The sequence below is a fragment of the Lolium perenne genome, chromosome 6 (genome assembly GCF_019359855.2).
Source record: "Lolium perenne isolate Kyuss_39 chromosome 6, Kyuss_2.0, whole genome shotgun sequence".
NCBI classification, from domain to species: Eukaryota; Viridiplantae; Streptophyta; class Magnoliopsida; order Poales; family Poaceae; genus Lolium; species Lolium perenne.
In genome coordinates, this window is record NC_067249.2 from 196,358,886 (window position 1) to 196,382,407 (window position 23,522).

Consider the following 23,522-nt stretch of genomic DNA (forward strand, 5'->3'; position numbering starts at 1 on the left):
CAATTGCTTCATCGATTAAGCTATTGGAAGTAGAAAGCTATCCCTTTTGACGGGTTAGCGAAATCTTTATGCCTAAAACCGTGATTCGAGTAATCATTTATTTGGTACTGCTCAAGGAGCGGGAACTGTCATTCTAACTTTTCTTGAGGGGATTCCATTCACAAACTTATTTGGTTGCATGTGGAGCCTCTTGTGAGACTAAAGAAATTGAAGATAAATGACAATCCGAACCTACTTGATTACACGATCTTTAAGAAACTGTGGACTTTTGCACAGAAATAGCAATTTTATTTGCTGTGACTCTACGTTCTCATTAGTGAAATACTGAAATAGGAATTCTCGTGCTGAATGCCCGAACGAAAGTATCTGCTTGCGGGCCATCTACGGGCCGGCGCGAGCAAGCTTTCGCTCTTGCGGCCCGTCAAACGATTCCGTCCAGTTGGGCCCAAAGTATTTATGAAGGGAAAAAAACACTCCCGGAGACTCCTTCTCCCCGCCGCATCGCGCTCCGCTCCACGTCTCTCCGTTCACCCCTCTGTCCTTCTCTCTTCGAACTCCAAATGCTGCGCGCGCGCACCGACGGGCGACCCCGGCGCGGCGGCGCCGACCGATAGGCGCGAGACACCCTCTCGCGTTCTCCGCCGGATTTCCTTCGGCCGTTCGATGTAACCGCGAGGTGAGGCTACCCCCAACGTTCGAACGCACGCACGCACGCTATGTGTTTGTTTCTACGCCTGTGAGGGGAGAAATGCGGTAAGTTGGGGGGTGGTGATGTCGTTCCAAACGGTGGACACCCACCACCTGTAACTTAGGATCCGCTGCACCCGAAATTTGCGATTTGTGAGGTGGCGTTATCATCACATAAACCAGTAGAATGCCTCACGAGACGATTTGTGCTATATGGCTTGACTACAAACTCTATTCACGGGTGAGTTTTTTTTTTTTTTTTTTTGCGGGTATTATTCATGGGTGAATTCACTGTGTGACCTAGACAATTGGGTCACTGCAGTGACGATGGGATGGATGGAGCAAGGTGTGCGGTTGTGTATTTCCTTGCTCGATTTACCATGGCGTCTGATGGATTTCAGAATTGTTACATACATCTGAGGGTAAGCATTAGGTTGCATCCAGTGTTTGTTTTCTAGGTTCAGAACTCAGGGGGACCACAAAACCGTGGTGTACGTAGCTCCACCTATGTAGTTTTTGCTTTTTGTGATCGTTGCCAACGATGGCATCATCGGCTTAATAATATTCTATATACGAATGAAACGGTGGCCAAATGTATGTCCTCGCCAGCAGGAGAACCATGCTTGCTTAACTACTTTGTTTCCTCATTGTTGCCGTGTGTTATGAGTTTATGCTGCATAATCATGTTATAGAACTCATCACAGGACAAGTTTTTGTGCGGATGATATTTGGAAACCCGTATGGTTTTCAACTACCTAACTGGATCATAAAAATGTTTATGGAGTACTATTTTATTCATGGCATATGTCACAAGTGTTCTTACATTCATTTCAGTAATTGTGATCTTAGATTAGCATAGAGTTGCAAGTTCAATCAGCCCATTTTTTTCTTCTAGAATCCAAAGCAGTGGCTTGAACCTTGGAATTTGAAATACTTAACTCAGCAAGATGGTAATATTATCCATATTTGTTCCAAACAGATAAACTAATGTTTTCGGGTCATTCCTGTCCATTGTTTAAATCTGCCATTGTTATGAACCCACGTGCTTATCGTCTGTCTACAAAAGATCGGACCACATATTCTGTATGCAGATGGAATATCATAGTCCATCTAAAAAAAGATGGAATATCATAGCTTTGAGATGAGTTAGATCTTATTCTGTTGTGTCTTTTTACTTCATCTCCTCTTCTCGATCTCTTCTCAGGGTCTTTTTTATCATCACATAAACCCATAGAATGCCTCATGAGACGATTTGTGCTCTATGGCTTGACTACAAATTTTATTCATGGGGGAGCTCACTGTGCGACCGAGCCAACTGGTTCAACTGCAGTGACAATGGGATGGATGGAGCGAGGTGCGTGGTTGTATAGCTCTTTGCTAGATTTACCACGGGGGCCTGATGAATTTCAGCATACATTTGAGGGCATGCATTAGGTCGCATCCGGTGTTTGTTTTCTAGATTCAGAACTCAGGGGACCACAAAACCGTGGCGTGCGTAGCTCCACCTATGTAGTTTTTCTTTTTTTGATTCAGAACTCATGGGACCACAAAACCGTGGTGTACGTAGCTCCACCTATGTAGTTTTTCTTTTTTGTGATCATTGCCAACGATGGCATCATCTGCTTAGTAGTGACCAATATGAATGAAATGGTGGCTAAATGTTTGTCCTTATCGGCAGGAGACATTCAACCCTGCTTGTTTCACTACTTAGTTTCCTCATTGTTTGCCACATGTTATGAGCTTATGCTGCTTAATCATGTTATAGAACTCATCTCAGAACAAGTTTTTGTCTGGATAATATTTGGAAACCCGTATGGTTGTCTACTATCTAACTGGAACATAGCAATGTTTATGGAGTACTGCTATATTCATGGCATACGTCACAAGCGTTTTTACATTCGTTTCAGTAATTGTGATCTTAGATTAGCATAGTGATCATGTTTATGGAGTATTGCTATCCGTATAATTGCAAGTTCTATCAGCCTTTCTTTCTTCTAGAATCCTAAGTTCAGTCAGTGATGTGATCCTTGGAATTTGAAATACTTACGTCAGCGTAATATTATCCAAATTGGTTCCCAAACAATTTTTTGGATCATTCCTGTCCATTGTTTAAATCTGCCATTGTTACGAACCCACGTGCTTATTGGCTGTCTACGAAAGATCGGACCACATGTTCTGTACGCAGATGGAATATCATAGCTTTCAGATGAGCTAGATCTTATTCTATTGTGTCTTTTTATTACTTCATCTCCTCTTCCCGACCTCTTCGCAGAATGTTTTTTCTATCACATCTTATCAAGGAATCATCCTTTAGCTCCTAGGCCACAGATCCGTTATCAGGTATCTTTTTCTGTGAGGTTCCCTACTTTTCAACAAGTTGACACCTATGTTTTAGAATCCAATCTTTAAGATGCTATGTTTGATGATTGTTTTATTCTTATGGCATCACCGTCAAAAAATTCCATGTTTGTGTGTAGTGAATTCATCTATTTTATTGCTTGATGAGTGCCAGAAGATTAGGAAATCAGCTTATACTCCCTCTACTGGCCCTCCCAAATTGATCAGGTTCTCGTACAGTACTTTGCTCATAGTTGCAACTTGCAAATCCTGAATCACGGGAAAATATATTTCAATACAAATCCTACAGTATAGGTTTTTTTTTTTTTGTCACACAACCCACACAATGTTGGATTAACTGTCAGCGAACAATCAATTTTGGACAGTAAAATGCATCCTATATTTCTCAGCATAAGGAGTACTATTATTCTATGTCTAACTAAGATTGGTTTTGTCTAAAAAGAGCATGTGTTGGACCTCTATTTCTATCCGTAATCATTGCCATGATATAATGCCTTCATTTACGTCATTGTGGAATTTGGTGCGGTCAAGCATAAACTTTGACTGTTTTTTCTCCTCCATCACATGTCACGGCAGGTCGACAGGTATAGTGAATTGTTAATTCGTCGGTCAACATATGTTCCATTCAGATATAGATTCAAAGGCTTCCATAGTACTCTCCACCTTTCATACAAAGGGAAAATAATTGAAGCAAAGACATTCCTTTGAAGACTGAAAAAAGGTGTCCAGTGTTTCCAGGAATACAGGTGAGTGTGACATTAGAAAGTTCAAACTGTTATTTTGGTTCAATTTTGTTTAATACCAAAACTGAATTTGTGAGAAGAGATGGTAGAGATGTGTATCCCACTTGAATGAGAATCCTAGCTACTAGCCTGGTGGGGGCCTTTTCTATCATTTCGAGTCCACCAGTCCACACCTTAGGATACCAAGGTGTTTGCTGATGTGACTTATGCAAAAAGGAGCAGTGGTGTTCCGTACCTTCATGGGATAATCCACTTTTGAACTAGACCTTTTCATTCCTCACAAATCTCTTTTATTAAAACCTTCCAATGCCTGCCAAGTCAACTGTGTGGATACTGGCCAAGATGAATGTGCTATTACTCGCTGAATGTAAAGTGCCTCTTGAAGCTTGCGGCATTTTTCTGCTGTATTGCTCCAGTAAATAGCCAAACAGGAAACATAAGAAGGAGCGAGAATAAAAAATGCTTCTACCAATCAGTCAATGAGTAAGTAGTTTTATTTATCATTTTAATACGAAATTGCTACTGCATATTCATTTTATTCCTACTATTATCTCTTTATTATTTGCTTAAGTTCATCAGTAAGTGCTAGTTGACAGGCTTTGTTCTTACCTTATGTGTCCAACACTACAGGAACTTTCTACTCAGTAAAGATTAGACGTAGCAACTTGAGGCAAGCTTAAAGTCAGAAGCATCTTTTGAACTTCACTTTTCTGGTACAAGTTTGATAACAAGCTCAAGACTGCTAGGTAACATAACTGTAATTGTCTACAAAACTGCAACTACATGTTGGTGCTAAAGCTTCACACAATAATCAATGTTCGTGTGAAAGTTTGTTAACAAATTCAGAGACAGAAGAACAGTTTAAACCTTTTTAGAAGTGGTGTATGCGTTTTATTCTAGATTTTGGCAAGCTATTGCATTAGAAATATCGTCATTTACTGCCATTTGCTTCCTAATTCTTGTGAACTAGGTTAGGAAAATGCTTTGGATTGCATAATCTTCTCCTCTATGTAAAACCTGAATCATATTTGCTTGGGCATAGCTCTCTTTTCTGCATGAGGATTTATATTCAAACTTGTTATGAAATGAAAATGGAGATTACTTTGTGCTGTTTAAAATCATCAGAAGCATTCTATTCTTCTTTCTTCTTAATATACCTACATGCAGTGCTCCTAACTGGTATTCATTCTTTTTAGCAAATGCAACTATTAAGAACTTAGGAGCCGAGTTGTTAAATAAATATTTTATGGGACGTTTGTGTAAAGTTAATCACATTTGCTATTAGGAGAACATTGACATGGTATTAACCTACTAGATTTCAATTTTTAAACTGAGGCATAGGCTTAGCTTTTACAAGGAGCTTAAATAATTTTCTATTCTATGTTTTTTCTCAAACACAAGCCTAAGCGCGTGTCATTATATATTACAAGAAAACCATCAGAAGACGGGAGCATTACAAGATTGTAGCAGAGCTACAAGAAAGTTGAGAGAAAGTAAGAAACTGTACAAGGCTAACTTTGTTAAGCCTGCAGGTGCTAATTTTCTATTCTATTATACCAGAGAACTAGTACACAGTAAAGTTCTCTTACCTTAGGCTGTTTGGATCCTGCTTTGGATAAGATATAGTTTGTGTGCTTTCTCTGAGGCCTACAGTAACCCCGAGTTCCGTCATATTTTCCTGTCATCCTCTCCGTCTGTTGTGGGTATACTTCATGGGTATGCCAACGACGTGGTCTAGATCCGGCAAGCCCGGGTGGCCCACAGATGGTGGTGGCGGCATATGGCCCACCGGGTGGCCCAGTTGTCGTTGATTGAAGATGGAGGAAGTCCAGCGGAGCCAGATCCCAACCGACCTACGGCAGGAGTCGGATCCATGAAGGCCAATGAAGTGTCCGGATCTATGACGACAAGTTAGGAAGTAGGTGGATCCTTGACGTGCACGGCAATGTATATTCCGTAGTTAGCCATCTTGTATTCCAGGTAGGACTCTCCATGTAAACCCTAGATCCTGGTGCCTTTATAAGGCAGATCCTGGGAGCCCTAGAGACGATGACAACTCATTGTAACAACACGAAAGCGCCCACATAATTCCTTACAAGCAGCAGTAGGCCTTGCTTCTCAGCAGCGTGTTCCGATGCTGGGTAAATCGCGTACCCTGTCCCGATGGCTCTCCGCCCAATGGCCCCTTCTTCTTCTCCCCTCCGTGAGAATCCCTCCTCCAGGGTATTGTCGAATAGGCAACGATACCGTCCATCTGAATCCATATACCATCACAGATTAGTCCAATAGAAATATGAAGGAAGAGTCAAGTGCTCCAATCCTTTTGACCTTATAAGGGCACCTTTTCCTGTACTGCAGGAAGACCAGATGAGCATATATTTAGTGTGTTTAATCCGTCCTAACTTGGGGTGGCATCCTCATCAAATAATTCTAATGAAGATGCATAAACGAGAAATGAAGTTAAAAGTGAAGACTGAAGACTGCTTACCACATACGGCTTGCACAAGGAAATCTGCAATCCTCTTGTCCTTTCGAGTGTGAGAACATGTGGTGGTAAGACCTCCAGGGGTGGGGCTGTCAACCAGGGCTGGAACCCTGGTTCTCACAAAAAGAAGGCCGGCCCCTCTCTGAGTTTATTGTGCGGAGCTGGTGTTCAGGGCCTTTCCTTGACCTAAAAAGCAGCGACTTCGGTTTTTTGTCCCCAAGGATCGAGTTTTTTTCATCCTTTTGAGTATAAATGTTCTAATAGTACCAAAATGAGTATGATACTGAACATGCATGCATAGATACATATTTGAAGATCCTTATTTCAGAGGGGAAGTTGCCAACACATTCTTTAGTCACTAGCTTTGCGTGGTACTTGCTTTATTCAAGGCTTCTGTTCCAAAAATCATCCGCTACTCAAAATCATTGGTATAAGTGATGGTGCAAGTTGTATGTAGTTTGTACAGCCAATCAACTGACTGCAAATGGGTATGGGACAACACCTTTATGCAGAGCATTCTGCAAGTTGATAATATCGACAAGGATGTTGTTTCCTTTTATCCTGGTGGTTACAAAGCACAAACGGCCATGTACGGATTATCTTACCACATGTGCATTGTAGTATTTTAGGTATAACTAGTTATGATTTGTATCCACTCTAGGCCTCCTGACCACTAGCTTGGCCTGCTAAACTTTCCTCCTGCTTACTATTTTGTTTCTTTGGAGCGCTCTGTACTAGGCTTGCTCTTTTTTGTTAGTTTCATTTTCTTTGGTTTCTAGTCTAGGTTGCTCTGTATTTTTGTTTTGGTTTGCTTTTGTTGGTCTTGTATTTTTTTGCGCCTTCTAGGAAAAGTTGTGGTAAGTACCAGCACCCTTAAAGCATGGTTTGAACAACAGAAAAAAAATGGTCTCTATTAAGATTCTGGGACAAAATGAAATGAAAAGGGCCTAGTCTCCCACCAAGTCTGAGTGATTGCAATTCCTCCCTCAAGTATAGGCTTGTCAACCCATTTCTGGCTCCCCCTTCTGTATAAATAGCACAGCTCACTCACTCTTTGTTCCACAGAAACACGAGCTGACATAAGCAGTAGCCATTACTGGTCCCCCGGCCTTTCTTGAAGGATTTCTTCTTGCTGGAGAGACAGTTTTTTCGAGAAAACCTTGCTGGCGAGACAGTTAAAGGGCAGTAGAAAAAAGGAGAGAGAATGAGTTCATCTTGGACAGAAGAACAGAACAAGCTCTTTGAGAGGGCACTGGCGACGTATGACAAGGACACGCCAGACCGCTGGCAGAATGTGGCACGAGCAGTCGGTGATGGGAAGACAGTCGAGGAAGTGAAGAAGCACTATGTAAAGCTGCTTAAGGACCTCCAGCGCATTCACGGAGGCAGTCAAGGATCTCACTACAGCACCTCTGGCGCCAGCAGTAGCAACAGCAACTCTTCGGGTGGTGCCAATGAGGACCACAGGTAATTAAGAAGCCCCTCTCTCTCGATGAATGTTCCATACATGCATAATCTCGTTGATCATCTTCTTCATATATGCTGCTATTCACAACAAGTCTTGGGTGTATATATTCAAAAACTGCGTTGTTTTTGCTGGACGTACTCACTTGATTTTGAAGCTTTTGGTCATCTGGATGATTTTTTTACTTTCCACAACTAGTTTGCGGCATGCCTGGCCTTGATTATCTGTATCATGTTTTATCTAAAATGTAAGTAATCCATTGTCCCTGGGTTTTGCTGGAATTGACTTATGTCTTTAATAACTAATTTGATTAGTTTGCTACTTACATTTTTTTCTCAAAAGTACGGAGTTTGACAAGCTCTGCACATGTCCTTCGGAACTTATCTATGTTGCTCCCGTATTCCATTTCCATCTGGCGATAAACTAAGTCTGTTTTAGCACGTGAGCCTTGTTTAAAATGAGTACTCCAAGTTCCAACTAGTGATACACTTTTGTGCTCTTGTTTTATTCTCTCTGTTGACTGAGACTGCATTTGACGAGACAATTAAAATCTCATTCGTCTGTCAACAACGTGCAACTTCAACTAAATCAAAGATGCACCAGAAATAAACAGCATGCTAGAATTTCAAACTCCTAGATAGTTATTAATCTCTGAACATTACCTGATCAAGTAACTACTTGTAGCAGAACAGATAAGCCCATTCCTCGCTGGTCATTGAAGCAGATCAATCTAGTATTTATTACTCTGAAAATTTCTTAGCGCTAGTATGTTTGGGTTGCTGCTGCACCGTGTGCATCCAAAAATTCAGCACTAGAATCATGTGCTTGTGAGAGAAATAGGCAAGATAAAGGCACCAGTGAAGGTATTCTTTTTCAGAAGTTGCCCTTTGCATTCCACTCCAAAGAGAGGAAAGCCCAGTGCCTACACTCCCTGCACAGTGGTAATCAGCCAACAGTCATGCATATTTTCCTAAAGTTTGCAAAGGAAAATCATTACAGACCCCGCCACCTTAAAGTTTTTTGCCTTTATGATGAATAAATCCCTCTCAGAACAGTGTACGTTTTGTTCATCCCCTTTTCGTTTATTCCAACGAATAACTATGTCGTATTGTGGTTTCTTGTTCCAGGAGACTGTACCTGAACATACAGTGAGCGTGATCTTGGAGGAGGTGCTAATCCAGAATCTAATGAAGCAGCACGTTCCAGCAAAACCAGAACATAACCAAGTCTCACTATATATATGTTACTGTTGTTATATTATTGAGCGTATGTGCTCTTGCATTGTGTGTATGTCTGTGTGTGTCATCAGTATTGTAGTGATCTGGTTACTAGTCGAGATCTCCCTGCGGTGGTCAACCGTTCGATATACTTATATATCTGATATGGGCATTGCTACCTGATGAAAAATATGATGCTTGTCTACATGACTGAAACATATTTCACCGTTTAGGCTATGTTTGGTAGCAACTTATTTTTGAAGTATTTCAAGAATACTTTAGTTTCTAAAATTACTGCAGTTTACAATACTTCAACGTGTTTGGCAATGGCCAAAAACTACAGTATAAATACTGAAGTATCCCTCATACTGCAGTTTTTTCAAAAGTATTAAAAAATCAACCCCCGACCTCTTTTTTCTAAAATGGAGAAAGCGAGAAAAACGACATGCCCTACTTGCTATGTTGGTTCGCACCTGTCGCCGCCCTGTTTACTCAAGACTCGGGAGATCCGATCATGCGCAGTCATGGACAAACAAAAAGAGCGACCGAGACAAGAAAGGTGAGCGTTGCATTTATCCTCGATCGTGTTTATTTCTGTTGATTTGAGCTGTCGAAGCTTTTTGTGGCTCCCAGCATGGAGTCGACGAGGCGAGCTTGATCTCTTCCTGGCTGTTCTTCCACCAGAGTTTCATCGATGAGGACCTCGTGCCTCCTCTGCTCCTCCTGACGGTGGTTTATCAATACAAAGGAGTTGTGGCGCTAGAGTTCGAGAATGAGATTGGCGCCTGCTGCTTGTACGTGATGTAGTCGATCACAAGCTGGCGGTCGACCGGTGGCTGGAGGTAGTGGCGTTGGAATGGTAGGCGGCGACAGATGATACGCGGAGGAAGGGGCAGTGCAGCAGCCACCGGGGCAACTAAGCGCGGGCGGCGGTGCCAGCAGCCGCAAGTGCATGCCGTGTGTCCATGGTGAGAGAACGGGTCTCCATGTGCCATAAGCTCTGGAGAAATTTGACTCACTACAAAGATGAAAGACATGATGTACCCCAATGGTAGCTAGTTTACGTAGCTAATTACAACACTAGCCAAACATGTCACAGTATTTCTGAATACTCCAAAATACTTCAATCTGTCAATACTTTGGTATACTATGCCACCCTGCTAAAAACTGCAGTTTTAGAATACTTTGGTTTTTAAGATACTTCGCTACCAAACTAAGCCTTAGGCATTCATTATCTGTCTATCGCAACTCTCCTGTATATTAGGGTAACCAGTCTCATGCGATTATCTTTGAATCATTATCTCTTTGCTGAGTCGATGATAAACAGTCTTAAGATAATGAACATGAGCCATCTTGGACATGGACTGTTCAGGGTGGTCCATTGAAAGCAGTTGCAAAGATGCACACTATCCTGCACTATCTAGGAGCTATTGCCATGTCACTGTTGATTAGGTAGAGAGCTTTGCCAAGTGGCCCAGCGGCCACTACGCTACGGCGAACGATGATCGGGAGCAGCGAAGGAAGGAAACTATGTATGATCGTGTGACCATATCCGCAGGCACAGTTTTTGGCCGGTGATCGGGCTCCACATTTTGTTCTAACTTCTAAATAGAGTGTGGCTTAAGCCTGCCGAATGTAGACAGTGGTGTTAGCATAGCTTTTCTTTACTATTATATTGCAGTTGGTACGTCATCAAAAATGTTTGATGTCAAAGATCAGACGCATATAGACCGTACGATCCTACGTCAAAATTTCCGCTTAATATCTAGCCATCCATCCGATCTGCTCTCCTCAACAACTCATTAACGCCAATCACCTGCCAAATAAATAACCAAATAATTACCTTCCAAATATCTTCCAATTATCATGAACGCTTTCCAAATTGTCCATTATTACCAATTACCCAATGTCGCATATTACTTGCCAAAAACATTCCTATCACTAAAGCTGACTCACCGATACGTCCTCAAACGTCAGAGAAATCATAACCGTCAAATCACCCTGGCAAACACACACTAAACATTGGAAGAATCAACACCATTAGCTGCCCTCTGCATGCGCCTCAATCGTTGGAATATAGTATTATTTTGTACCAGTAATCGGGATCACCCATTAGTTCCGATATAACCAAGGAACAACAGTTTAGGTAATTTTATTTGAAAATAGGAAGCAGACCACCAAACATGGTAAGTAATCGCTGGATACTCATTCTCCCCTCGATGGATATCTCAATCTATACCTAATAATAAAAGCAAAAGGATTTCTCCCTCGGTCGTTGTCCAACTTAAATATACCCCGAAAAGTGGAGAAAAATTACCCACCGTGCCACCCATAAGTTAAGAAAACTTAATAAACAATAGAAGAAAAAAAGCCGAACGTTCCTAAGGATTTGTTTCCTGCGCGGGTACATCGGACTCCTGGTTGGCTTTTGCTCCCTGGTTTGGTTCGTTTTGGTTCGTGGTGTTTGGTTTGGTACGTGGAGTTTAGGTATCGTACGTTGCGTTGCCGGCTGCCGCACGAGTCGCTTGATCTCACGACTACGATCGGGATGAGAGTATGATCGAGACCAGCCTAGAGCCCTAGACGAGTACGATCCGGATAGGGTATGAGACCAGCCTTGCTAGCTACGGATTGTCGTGCAAGCATCATGTATATATACTGGCCCAGCCAATCGATAAATTACGTCTGAAACACGAACACGCAGCGGCCGGGTCGAGCCAGACAGCGGCCAACAACAAGACGATGCCGACGGGTGCCTGCATGACGAGGGGGAAGATAAAGATCAAGCACCACTATCAGCGTGAGGCTCGGGCAATGTCGGGTTTGCCAACAAAAGCAAAGATGCGTGTGCTCAAGCCGCTTCCGTGCAGAGATGGATGCCGGCCGTTGGCCTCTTCGTCGCGCCATCGTTACAGCCGTCCCCGCGTACACAGCTGACCACCGGCCGTCGATCTCATACTCGTCCAGTTCCATATTCCCGTCGAAGGAATCGAGCTGCGACGCTTCCAATCGGGGGCACTTCATCTTCTGCATCTCTTGCCGAGCGCCGGCGTGATCGATTCCGTTGTGCAGTCCCGGAGAGTCGACGGCGCCTTGGAATCAGCGGCTCTTTCACCAATTGTGTGACAGTTGATCGGCATCGTAGTGATTCTGAACTCCATCGCTGCTTGCGTCATGGTTAGCGTGTCCATGTGCACCACGCGCTCATCCAGGTCATGGAGGGAGGTAGAATCACAGAACACGACTTTCTGTCGCAGCTCGAATTTAGCATCGGTTGCGCCAGCGAAGTTTCCATGGATGCCCATGGCGGATTCCTACCTTTACGACGGCCTTGTGTCGCCAAGGGGTGGTGGTGAAAGAGCACTTACCGGCGGCCTGACGGGGCCACGGGGGTGGGAGGACTTCACCGGCCTGGATCTCACATGGCCAGGCTCACACCTGTTCCATACAACAAGCCGTCCGCATCCGGTGCAAACAGCCGTGCCGGCCGAGCTCCCCGACGAAGTTGGGCGTGAACACCAGAAATTATCACCATGCACAAGTGGCGCAACAGTTCGACCACCACGGCCTACCAGCTGCGTAGATGGGCGGAAAACGTCCTGAAGCTAGCCGAGTTCCTTGGGTGCGAAGTTCTTTGAATCGATCTGGGTGAAGATGAAGCTAGCCATATGTACATGGACTAACACATTGAGCTACTGGAGTGCATGAAAAGGGGTCGGAGAAACGAAAACCAGAAAGACAAGGAAGACTACTCGCTAAGAGCATGCCGATTGGCATGGTAATGGGCACGGGGTTGCGCTGCTCCACCTGAAAGGTTCTCACAGCGGCACGCCGGCACCGAGCATCGTCCAACATCCGGGGAACGTTCGACAAAGCAGCAGTTGCTCCTGTCAATGTGAGTTGTGGCGGCATGGTCTCGACCTCAAGACACTTAGATGGGGTATCACAATGGCTTGGCTTCGATCTTCGACCCGATATTTTTCCATTTAATAAAAAATATTAATTTAGTATTTTTATTATGTTAAACAAGTGATTTTTCGCAGAAACTAAGTGACGAGTTTTTCTTTTATTACGTTGTGAGGATTGTTGTATAGTTGGACATCTAAGATAACATTTTTTTTATGAAAACCGAATATACTTCAAAAAATATTTCTCATATACTTGAAACATATTGATTTGTTTTAAACTCGTTGCAATTCTAATGGACTTTCCAAAAAAAAGTAGATAGTGCTGATTATTTTCGTCGAGAAGTTGATAACCCGGTGCTACGCACGGGTATTTTTGCTAGTTTTTTTTAAAAAGTGTGTTAGCATAGCTGAACGAGCGGGCCTGCCTGCCTAAAATCTGAATTGGAATTTGGAAGTAGATCCTGGTGTACACAGTCCACACTCATTGCGTCGTCCATGATTAATGAGGAATAGTAGATGTTATCTAGACAGAGTGATCGCTGTTATCCTGGAAAATTCTAGAGACCTGATGCAAAAGTACCACCAAATATCCCTGCTTATGCATAAATAAAAGAGCGCACTACTTATGAGTTATGACCAAGGTGGTGCCAGAAGAAGATGACGACTGTGGGCAGATTTTGGAGTGTGATTCACCTGATGTGCTTGCTAGGGATATCCGGCGTGGCGAATTGTGACAAGCGAGTTTAAATCGACCATGGGGGTGCCTCCATGGTCGACAATGGAGGTCTGTTTATTTGAGGAATTTTCTGATGTTGCTAAAGGTCCTTCAAAATGCTACATGTATGCATCATTTTGTTGTGCAAGCAAGGGTTAAATTCTACAATGATTTATGTGTGTATGCTACAAAGGATGTTCTCGAACATTCCAAACGTGTTTTTGTGATGTTGTGTATGCTAGACACATTTGTTCAATACGTTATCTTTTTTGTTGCAGAAAATGATATGCTTTTCCAACATTTTTGTTGTGATCAATGGGAATATGTTGCATGTGTTGTCTTTTGCTATATGGATAAATTTGAATTGTTGCAATCTGGTTTTCATGACTTTTCGTGGCCAATGAAAGAATGTTGCAACCGATGTTGCATATATAGAAAACAATATTACACGCAGCGGATGTGCAAGGTTTTCCCACTTAAGTGGACCAGATGGCTCCTGTGGTGTCTGATATTTCCCCCATTTATGCCAGCGGACTCCTTGCGTTGGCCAAAAATGCATTTTAGCTCATCATCCTTATATTTTCATGTCAAATACACATTTTTTTTTGCCAGCATCAACATATTTGTTCACAAGAATTTCATGACACATAGTTCATTCTTTTATCTACGTGCAACCTTTTTAGTTTTTTGTTGAATTATCCACACTTACTATTTGATTCCTTTTGAAAACAAATAGAGCACACAGACTGGATGCACAAAGAATCTTGCAGAAAAAAGTTCAAATGAAAAAGTTCTAAAAAACAAGATGTAACCCTACTTTTTTGTTTAGCTAGGCAACTTTTGGAACCATTATGCACGTAGGAGGGCTGCCAGGCTAGCAAACATGATCATCCTTTGCCAAGGTTAGAAATTCTAAATTGTACTAGCAACCACTATTCTTCTATCCTTTACATCCAAACAAATTATTAAATAACAAATTTAAACCTTTTTGCATGACCAAGTTTATTTTACGGACCAATAGCATATATCGAATATGAACAAACCAATGTTGTCAATGATGGTTAGTTTAGTTAGGATGCTAGTATCTCTCCTATAAACACCCGACATGTTATACTGAAATATATGCTAAATGGATTCCATGAATGATTTCGTGCACAATCTTTATTTGGGAGAGCAACAAAAACGCTTATATACACCTGATGAAACCAAGTGTCAATATGATCATACAAAATAATCAGGTTGTATATATACAAAAGTATAATATGCAACAACTTTATGTTCATGAATGTTACTGTAAGTGATGTTATTTAAATATAAAGTGCAGATCATGTACATGTTGTAAATTTAATATGAATCCAACATGCGAGAAACATGTGTTAACTCTTAAATTTATACTCTAGAAGCTTCCATAGTTATTATACTTAATTAGCTAATACTACACTAGAACCATTGCAAATGTATTTGTTTGAGCATATGGTTTAGAGATCTTTTTTCAAGATAGTTAAGGATATTAAATATACATACGATACAAACATAAAATACATATGTTTATACTATGTAAATTATGCAATTGTAAAAAAATGAAGAAGCAAAACACAATGTACGGTAACAGAAACACCCACACCCATGCGTGGGTGTACAAAATCCACCCTCTTGTACAACATACAATTTAAATTTGGCACAAACTGGCTTTTGAATGGTATGCATCACAACTATACAAAGGACATTCTAACAAATATTTGGAATCATTGTTATGTGGTTGATTATGGCATCAAAGTTATAGAAAATTATACTCATTAAGACTATAATTTGATAAACATAAGTTTACATGAAGTATAACAATTTAGTATAAAAATGTGTTTATTTAGTTTGTCCCATGTCCAAAATTTCCTTGGATTGTGGCCAATTATATCGATATCACAGTTAGTGTATGGCGCTCTATATGATTTTGTATACCACAATTATCAACATTGTGATGTCGTCATACATTTAGATGACGTTGTAAATTCTCCAGAAAACTGATACAAAGTAAGAGACGTCAGTGGCATTCCTTGGGTATTGGAAAGTCCATGCATGCTTACCAAAATGTTGAAGATGCAAATATAAGCCACAATGTAAAAACAAAGCATGAATATGCACCTGCTAGGGAAGTAATGACAAGTCCATTGGCACCACTTATTCATCAAATAGGTGTAGCTAGATAGCACCTTTCTCCAATGTGAGGTATTTTTATGCTGCCTCGCTCATGAGTTCATTATTCCCATTACCATTAGTTTTCTTAGCTTGGCACTTACAGTAGTTTTGTGTTCGTTTGTATTCCCTTGTGGATTTATCACACCTTAAATTCTCTTATGAAAATCATTGGATGTAGAATGACCGTTGCATTGTTTAGTTGAATGCTTATCTTGATTATTTAAGTTGGCATTCTTTTCTATTTCCATTTAAATGATGTATAATTTTTTTTTATGTTTTACAGTGGTTCGTTAGCCGGGAAACCAAAAAAAATTCTATGAATGTATCTTTTTTTATTTAACATAGTTTCCTTTTCATTATTAATTTCAGTCGCCACATGACATAAAGTGGGGTGGTAGAGATGGAGATAGAAAAGTTTCACACCAACCATTTATCTTGAGAGCTAGAAAACCATGTGTGTTTCACACCCTTTGCAAGAATTTTCACGCTAGACATTCTCTGGGGAGCTAAAAATTCCTGAATCTTGGTAATTTAGTTGTAAATATTGCAACTTAAACATTCTTATTTGTCTGCTAGTTTGTACATATGATTGAAGCATCACTGATGTTAGTTTTTAGTCTTATATCATGTTTTCAAACATGTTACTCCTTTTCTTTGCGAAAATTTCACCGATCTATTAATAATCATCAACAACAGTACAAAGATACCCAAATGTAATAAAAATTACAAATAGATCATTGGACCACCTAGCGACGACTACAAACAATAGTGCGAGCCGAAGGCGCGCCGCCGTCCTCGCCCATCCATCCCCGGAGCCAGGCAAAGCTTGGCGTAGTACAACTTGTTGTAGTAGACAGATCACAGACGGGAAGTCGTCGTGCTAAGACCCCAAAGGACCAGCGCACCAGAGCAGCAATCATCGCCAATGACAACCTTAGATCGGAAGAGACTGACCTGAAACCACAGAAATCAAATATGAAAGACGACCGGATCACGGGAGATCCGCCGGACACACAACTCCACGCGCCCTCCGCCGGTGCTAGATGCACCACCGGAGCGAGGATAGGATGAGAATGACCTTATACAAACTTCAGGAGTAGCTGCCGCCTCACCATCCCGAAGAACACACTGAAAACAAACTAAACGGAGAATTAAAACCCCCCCCCCCCCCCCGGCGAGAGGCCGCGGTCCACCACACCTCCAAGGCTCCAAGGCCACCGGAGGTGAAGCGGACCGGTAGTGTCGCCGGCGAGAGGGACGAAACCCTAGATGGGTTTTAGTCTTTTAGAGCCGTCTCCCGATCGCTTGTTGTCTTTCTCTTTCCCAATCTGGTAGCAAACATGTTTCTCCGTGTTGGTACTGCAAAGAACACAAGTCTCCTCTCGAATGATTTTTGTTGTTCATAGTGTGGGAACATAAGTATTGTCCTGAATGAAGTATGGAAGTCTACTAATGCATTTATAAAATCATTCGCAGCTATGAATTATTTGTATTTTCCATGGCTTGAGAGAACGTCCTGATTGTTAATTTGTGTATTCCAAAAAGTGAACCAAGGTATGAGCATCGTACTATTTTTGTGTTGGCCGGCTGGTTGTAGACTTGTAGGAATGAGTATTTCGTGGTAGCAAGGAGCCGCCAAGCAGAGTATCTCTACCGTGGCTTTTTTTTTTTGCGAAAAATCCACCGATTTATTAATAATCATCAACAGTAGTACAAATAACCCAAAAAGTAAAGAAAATTATAAATTGGTATTCGGACCACCTAGCGACGACTACAAACACTAGCACGAGCCGAAGGCGCGCCGCTGTCCTCGCCCCTCCATCGCCGGAGTCAGGCAAAGCTTGTCGTAGTAAAGCTTGTTGTAGTAGACAGACGGGAAGTCGTCGTGCTAAGGTCCCAAAGGACCAGCGCACCAGAGCAGCAGCCATCGCCAATGATGACAACCGTAGATCGGAAAAGACAATCATGAAACCACACCAACAAACATGAAAACCGACCGGATCCCAGCAGATCTTTGATATCAAACTTAGGTCCCTACTTCCTTATTCGCTAGAGTCTATGGCAGACCTTTGATTCGTGTTGCTATAAGAGTTGCACATGAGTCGCGACTTAGAATTTCCTAAATTTATATAGGATGTACTTAAGCTTTTCACTTGTATATAGGTTGAAATTGAGTTTTTATCAAGGTGCACGTGGTTTATAGCTAAGAAGCAAAAGTCAAAATCATTGGATTTCCTTCCCAATTCGTGCTGGAAATAGGAGTTACACTTACATTATTTTAGGATTGGAGTTTGGTGATACCAACAAAGATAGTTCCTTTTTTTTACGAAAACCCGGAGAGATTTAGTGACTAAGGTCTACCATGTCGTAATTTATTGGAATACACTTCCTCTCCTTGCTAAGACGTAGTGTGTATAATTTTTTTTAAAAGTCAAACGATGTAATGTTTGATCAAGTATTCTGAAAAAAAATCCAAAATAACAAATCAATATCAATTAGATTCATATGGTATACATTTTGTATTGTCGATAAAGGTATTTTTTTAATAAACCTGGTCAAAGTTGATGATGATTGACTTTAAAAAAAAATGCACCATGTTACGGCAAGGTGGGTGTATCATTTTCTTACTTTTCCCAAAAGATACTTTTTTCTTCCCAAGAAAATTGATGATTTCGGGTTTGGCGAAATTGTGAAACCTACGTTAAATAAAAAAGGGGACCCGTAGACAGATTGCGGATCGTCGGTGAAAGAAAGAACTGCGAGCCGAAACCGAAAGCCCCCAAAACTCCAAAACACAGCATCGAGCCCTAGAAACGCGAACGATGGACTCAGCGGGCGGAGGAGGGGGAGCGAAGGCCGCGTCGGGCTCCGCGCCGTCGGCGGCGGCGGCGGCCCCGAACCCCACGGCGATGCTCTCGGCCCTGATGAGCAAGCGCGCCAAGCTCCAGGAGGAGGTCCGCTCCATCGAGCGGCAGGTTAGGTCTCCTCCAGCCCCCGTCTCTTCTTGGAGGCCTGCTCTGTTTCTTCTTAGAACTCGTATATCCCTATGTTTCTTTGGAATTGACTTGGGGGACTTTCAGTTGCTTTAGGTTTAGAACTCCGTTCCATGAAACATTAGTCTGGTTTGAAACTTCGGATGGGCTGTAGAATTAGAGCCACAGGTATTGGTGACACCAGGGAAACACAAATCTGAACGATAGACTTCTGAATCAACACATGAACCTCAAAATGTTATTCCGTGTGGTGGATGGTGAGCTCAATTTGGGAAATGCTCCGCTGTATCAAACTGAACTCGGTGATAATTAAATTTGGGATGCAGGGAGTGACAACAAATTTGCTGGTTCGGTCTTTTATGTGGAAAAAATTTAACGATTACTTCATTTGATCAAATTGCACGGTGTGCTTGCCGTCTGAACGCAGATTGCTGTAAAAGGTCAATTTTGTGAAACACTTGATGCTCAAAATAACTGGTCAAATAATTCTCGCATTTTTAACTTTCAAGCCTCAGCTTTGCAGTTAATCTCTGTTTTTGCAAGAAATAAAAATACCGAGTTTATGAGGTAGTGCATCCACTTATACTATAGCCATAAGAACATCTTGTGCTGTAATCTTGTATATTCGCTCTTGAGGCTTCTTAAAGTTACATAGTACCAAAAAATTGTCTGACCTTATATTCCAAATGCTAAAGCTCGTGATTTCATCAAAAATTATGAAACTTGACCCTTGATGGAAGAAACCCGAAGGCATTGCTTTTTTTAGGTTGAGGAAAGGCCCCCGAATGCCCGATCCACCCACCGCGGCGGCATAGTTCGTGACCTGACACGCGTGGGGAACAAACTCAGCAAAGGGTCCTTTTTTTGTAAGAACCAGGGTTTGAGCCTGGTTGGCGACCCCACAACTGGGGGTCTTGCCACCATGCTATCATCCAAGATTATTGAACCATCAGACACATTTGATCAAATAGAATGGAAAGTGTTTCTAAACAGGAGAAGAGAGCAATGTGTGGTTTTATTTCAATTCTTTCAATACAGCTTAGAGATAAGGATGCAAGTGTCACGCGCCAAAAAGCCGCTAAGCGGCCCTTGCAGTTCATTTTGTGCTGATGGCACCAAAAAGGAAATATACTTGATTTTCCCACAAAAACGTACGAAGCGGGTTGTGGCGGTGCGCCGCATGCATCACAGAGCAGTGTAATACTAACCGTGGTACGGTATCCGTTGTCTTGCTAGACAGCGCCAAGTCTCTCTCTCTCTCTCTCTCTCTCTCTCTCTGATTTTCAAGCAACTCTATGTAGCTGACTGCTGACTCGACCCAGCAGCTTCAGGCCACGTCGGAAATTTCAAATACTTGTAACATATTTATTTTGCTGTGCCCTGTTTTCCTTTATAACACTAGTAAAGCTGAATGCCCATCTATTGGACCTGGGCATGTTGATGCAAACATAGAACTCAAAATTCCTTACTATTCATGTATGTCTTGCTGACAACTATTGCTCATGTTAATATATCTACATCCAACCAGGTTTATGATATGGAGACCACCTACCTACAAGAGTCTAATCAATTTGGAAGCGTGCTGAAGGGTTTTGAATCATTCTTGTCATCGTCAAAAAACACTTCTAAGTAAGCAAGCTTTCCGTTATTTAGGTTTTTTAATAAACTGATGAACTGATGGGGGCCTTCTCTCTCTTTCTCTCTCTAGCTCATAGCTCATGTGTGGAGAACCTTGTTTATTTATCCTTTTCTGTTATAACCATCTTTGATTATCATTTATATTTATGAGATCTCAGCTCTCAGATTTTGTTTAAAGTCTGTTTTATAACTAGCATAAGCTATATGGATTGGATTATGGGATCTGACGTGTATTTGTACGCCACTGATCGTACATATAAGTCAATTTATAGTTCTGTCAAGAATCAGTTGTGCTAGATATATACCAGGAGATGAGCAACCCTGAAGAATAATTATGCTAATGTTGGACTGGTTGGATGCCACTATTATGGACAATCATTGTGTATTTATCATCATTTTTTTTCAAGCAATTCAACTCTAGATCTCACATCGAATGCTCATGATGTCTTCTGCCTGACACATTTCAGCCTCAAGCGGTCCAGGAAGTTTCAGCCTGATGAGCGGCTATTCTCTCTGTCATCAGTTACCTCTCCAGCGGTATGAGTAATAGTGACTGAAAAGCACCTGCCTTCCTACTTATTAGTTCATTTCCCTTTTTAATTATTTCAGATTGTGGAATTTACTAATGTTTAACGTGATTCTTCAATAAACATTTCCAGGTTGAGGAACAACTAGCTGCACGAGAAGGTAAGCTTTTATTTGTTCTTTTCGGTTGAAACCAGCAACAGCTAATAAATTAAATTGAACTCAATACTTGTGCCACCCTAGCAGATGGAAGAGAATATGGGACAGGTCGCTCGAAGGGCGCAAGCACTCCTGCTAATGGCCAGTAAGTTTTTCGGATAGCCCTTGCTTAAATCTGGTATCTTCGCAGTGAATGAAGTTTGCCTTGAGCTTTTGTGTAAATATTAGAGTGTGTGGTGCAATTGAGAGATTGCTTAGCAGGTTTGCCTGTTTCTGAATACTCATGTATTTTTGGCAGAGGGAAACCAAAGAAAGGAGGGCGTCCTGGAGGGAGGGATGGCAAGAGAATACGTCCATCTAACGATCCAGACATGGATGACGAAGATGACTACTAACCCTCGCATGTTTCAGGCAACTTTTAACTTTTGTTTGCGTCTAGTTTCGTATGATTCTTCTTTATGTATTGTCTTTAGCCTTGTTATATCTTGCAAACCCAAATGGTGAGTAGCCTAATGTGTTGGGTTCCCAGCTCATCTGCTCGCTTGAGCTTTGCGTCTTCTCCTCTCTTTCTTTGTACTATTTGGTCTGTGTTCTGTAACATAAGGTGGCAGTAAGTTAATTAGACGGTGACAAGTTTTCTGGACATAACTCTATTGTTTGAAAGTGACTTTTATAAGGTCTAGTTCTCTGGGCGAGCTGACCCTGGTTCTCCCTGACGCCATCCCCAGTCTGTATCATGTTGATGATGAATTTCAGCGTGTAAAATATTGTGGAAGACATTTTTTCTCTACGTGTTAAAGATTCTCATATACTTCTCGACCCTCCAATTCATGTTATCAAATTGCAGTGTAAGCTCGAAAAACAGATTGCTATGAGCAATCAATCCCATCACATTCGCCAGCTTTGTTTTTAGCTAATTCGCCAGCTTAAGGTTAAGCGGACGTGCTAATACTTTGTGGGCCAGAACACAAGAAGCCCGATATGATGGATCATAGGCCGAACATGCAAATACTATGTGGGCCGACTCTCTCTCTTGGAAATGAAGAAAGAAGGTCACCGGAAAACTCTTCTTCCTCCTATAATTTCTCTCCAGCAGCCGCTTTGCCAAAACCTCCCAGAGAAACCAACGCCTCCCCACCATGCTCCGCCTATGCTCGCCGTCAAAGGCGGTGGCCGCCGTCGCAGCAGCAGCGGCGTCGCTCGCTGGTGTCGCTTACGCTTATACCGATGGCGGCTTCTCCTTCCACCGCCAGCCCGCGGCTCGTCCTTCTATGCCCGGCCCGTCACCGGGAAACAATGAGTTCAACCCTGAATTCCTGGAGCGCACGGAGGGGCTGGCGATGCCATGTACAGCCTGCCTCGAGAATTCTCGAATACAAGGCGACCAAATAAAAGCTGACTATCCCGATAAATTTCCTTCAGCAACGCCGCGTACCTGATGCATTTGAAGTTTTGTAACAACAGGGTTCATTCTTTCCTGTCAGAAGTACTTTATGAGTCATTGATCTTGGTTTAATGGACTTTGTATGATTTTCATAGCACAATACATATATATATATATGCAAGTATTTTTCTAGAGTGCGGATTTGTCATGTTGGCTTCTTACAACTCACTATAGTTCAGCGTTGGCGCGTTGCCGTGGTCAGCAAATACAGGTCTCATCACATGTCAAATCATAGTCATTTTGTTCCCTGTCAAATTCCCAAAAAAATTGAGAGTTGATTGCGAGGGTCGAGGGAGCACTACCGGGAGCATATTTTAATTTTTAGATTTGAAGTCCGGTGTTGAGGATGGCCATATTTGGTCTCCGTGGATGCATTTTGGGTATCATATCACACAAGGCGGAGTAGAAGGTGGACACTCTCTCAACACGCCATATTTGTAGATGTCTTCACAGAAAAAACATAGATACATTATAGATGTAAATGTAAAAGAAGTGTTCATGATCTGTCGTTGCATGATAAATATGACAAATTAGGTACAGCTCGCAACATTAGGGGAGATTCACACGTTTGTATGTCCAATTATTATAAAATAGAATTAAAGATTTTTGACGGCTCTGGTTAAAGCGTATCCTCCCACCTCATGTGTTTATACCTGACTGGAACCATACAGAAATGAATCAATTCATGATACTAGTAATTTTTTCCATGATTTCAATGTGCACCAATTAAGCTAGCCAACTCTTTTGTATGGATATGATGGATTAGGTCTCGATAGAGAGATTGAACGGCATACTTGTATAAGCGAATATACATGGATCTCCTTGCCATCAAATGTTGTTTGTATTTGTTTTTGTGGAACGGAGGGCTTTAATCATGCGTAGTGTTTACAAGAAAACACAACATGCACCTCATTGATGCGTACATGTCAATGGACAAAGAAATCGCATCACCTTGTTGCATCTCGAAATCATGGGATTCTAGGGATATCGGA

General features: G+C 41.9%; 2 protein-coding genes across 5 annotated transcripts; both read left to right on the forward strand.

Annotated features, from left to right (window-relative positions):
- Positions 1-519: 519 nt before the first annotated feature.
- LOC127306498 (protein RADIALIS-like 3) lies at positions 520-9,160 on the forward strand. 3 transcript variants are annotated; one of them, XM_051337136.2, is made up of 5 exons: positions 520-676; positions 3,622-3,791; positions 4,419-4,534; positions 7,339-7,740; positions 8,866-9,160. In XM_051337136.2, the coding sequence occupies exons 4-5, from the start codon at positions 7,478-7,480 to the stop codon at positions 8,888-8,890; spliced, it is 288 nt and encodes a 95-aa protein (XP_051193096.1). In that variant the 5' UTR covers positions 520-676; positions 3,622-3,791; positions 4,419-4,534; positions 7,339-7,477; the 3' UTR covers positions 8,891-9,160. The 3 variants fall into 3 exon arrangements, with proteins under 3 accessions (XP_051193096.1, XP_051193098.1, XP_051193097.1); XM_051337138.1 differs by lacking the exons at positions 3,622-3,791; positions 4,419-4,534; XM_051337137.2 differs by lacking the exons at positions 520-676; positions 3,622-3,791 and having other exon boundaries at positions 4,357-4,534.
- Positions 9,161-18,499: 9,339 nt separating this feature from the next.
- Positions 18,500-21,795, forward strand: LOC127306497 (uncharacterized). 2 transcript variants are annotated; one of them, XM_051337134.2, is made up of 6 exons: positions 18,500-18,746; positions 20,293-20,393; positions 20,870-20,939; positions 21,062-21,089; positions 21,171-21,231; positions 21,385-21,795. In XM_051337134.2, exons 1-6 carry the CDS (start codon positions 18,594-18,596, stop codon positions 21,479-21,481), a joined length of 510 nt encoding a protein of 169 aa, XP_051193094.1. In that variant the 5' UTR covers positions 18,500-18,593; the 3' UTR covers positions 21,482-21,795. The 2 variants fall into 2 exon arrangements, with proteins under 2 accessions (XP_051193094.1, XP_051193095.1); XM_051337135.2 differs by having other exon boundaries at positions 18,503-18,746; positions 21,174-21,231.
- Positions 21,796-23,522: the final 1,727 nt, after the last annotated feature.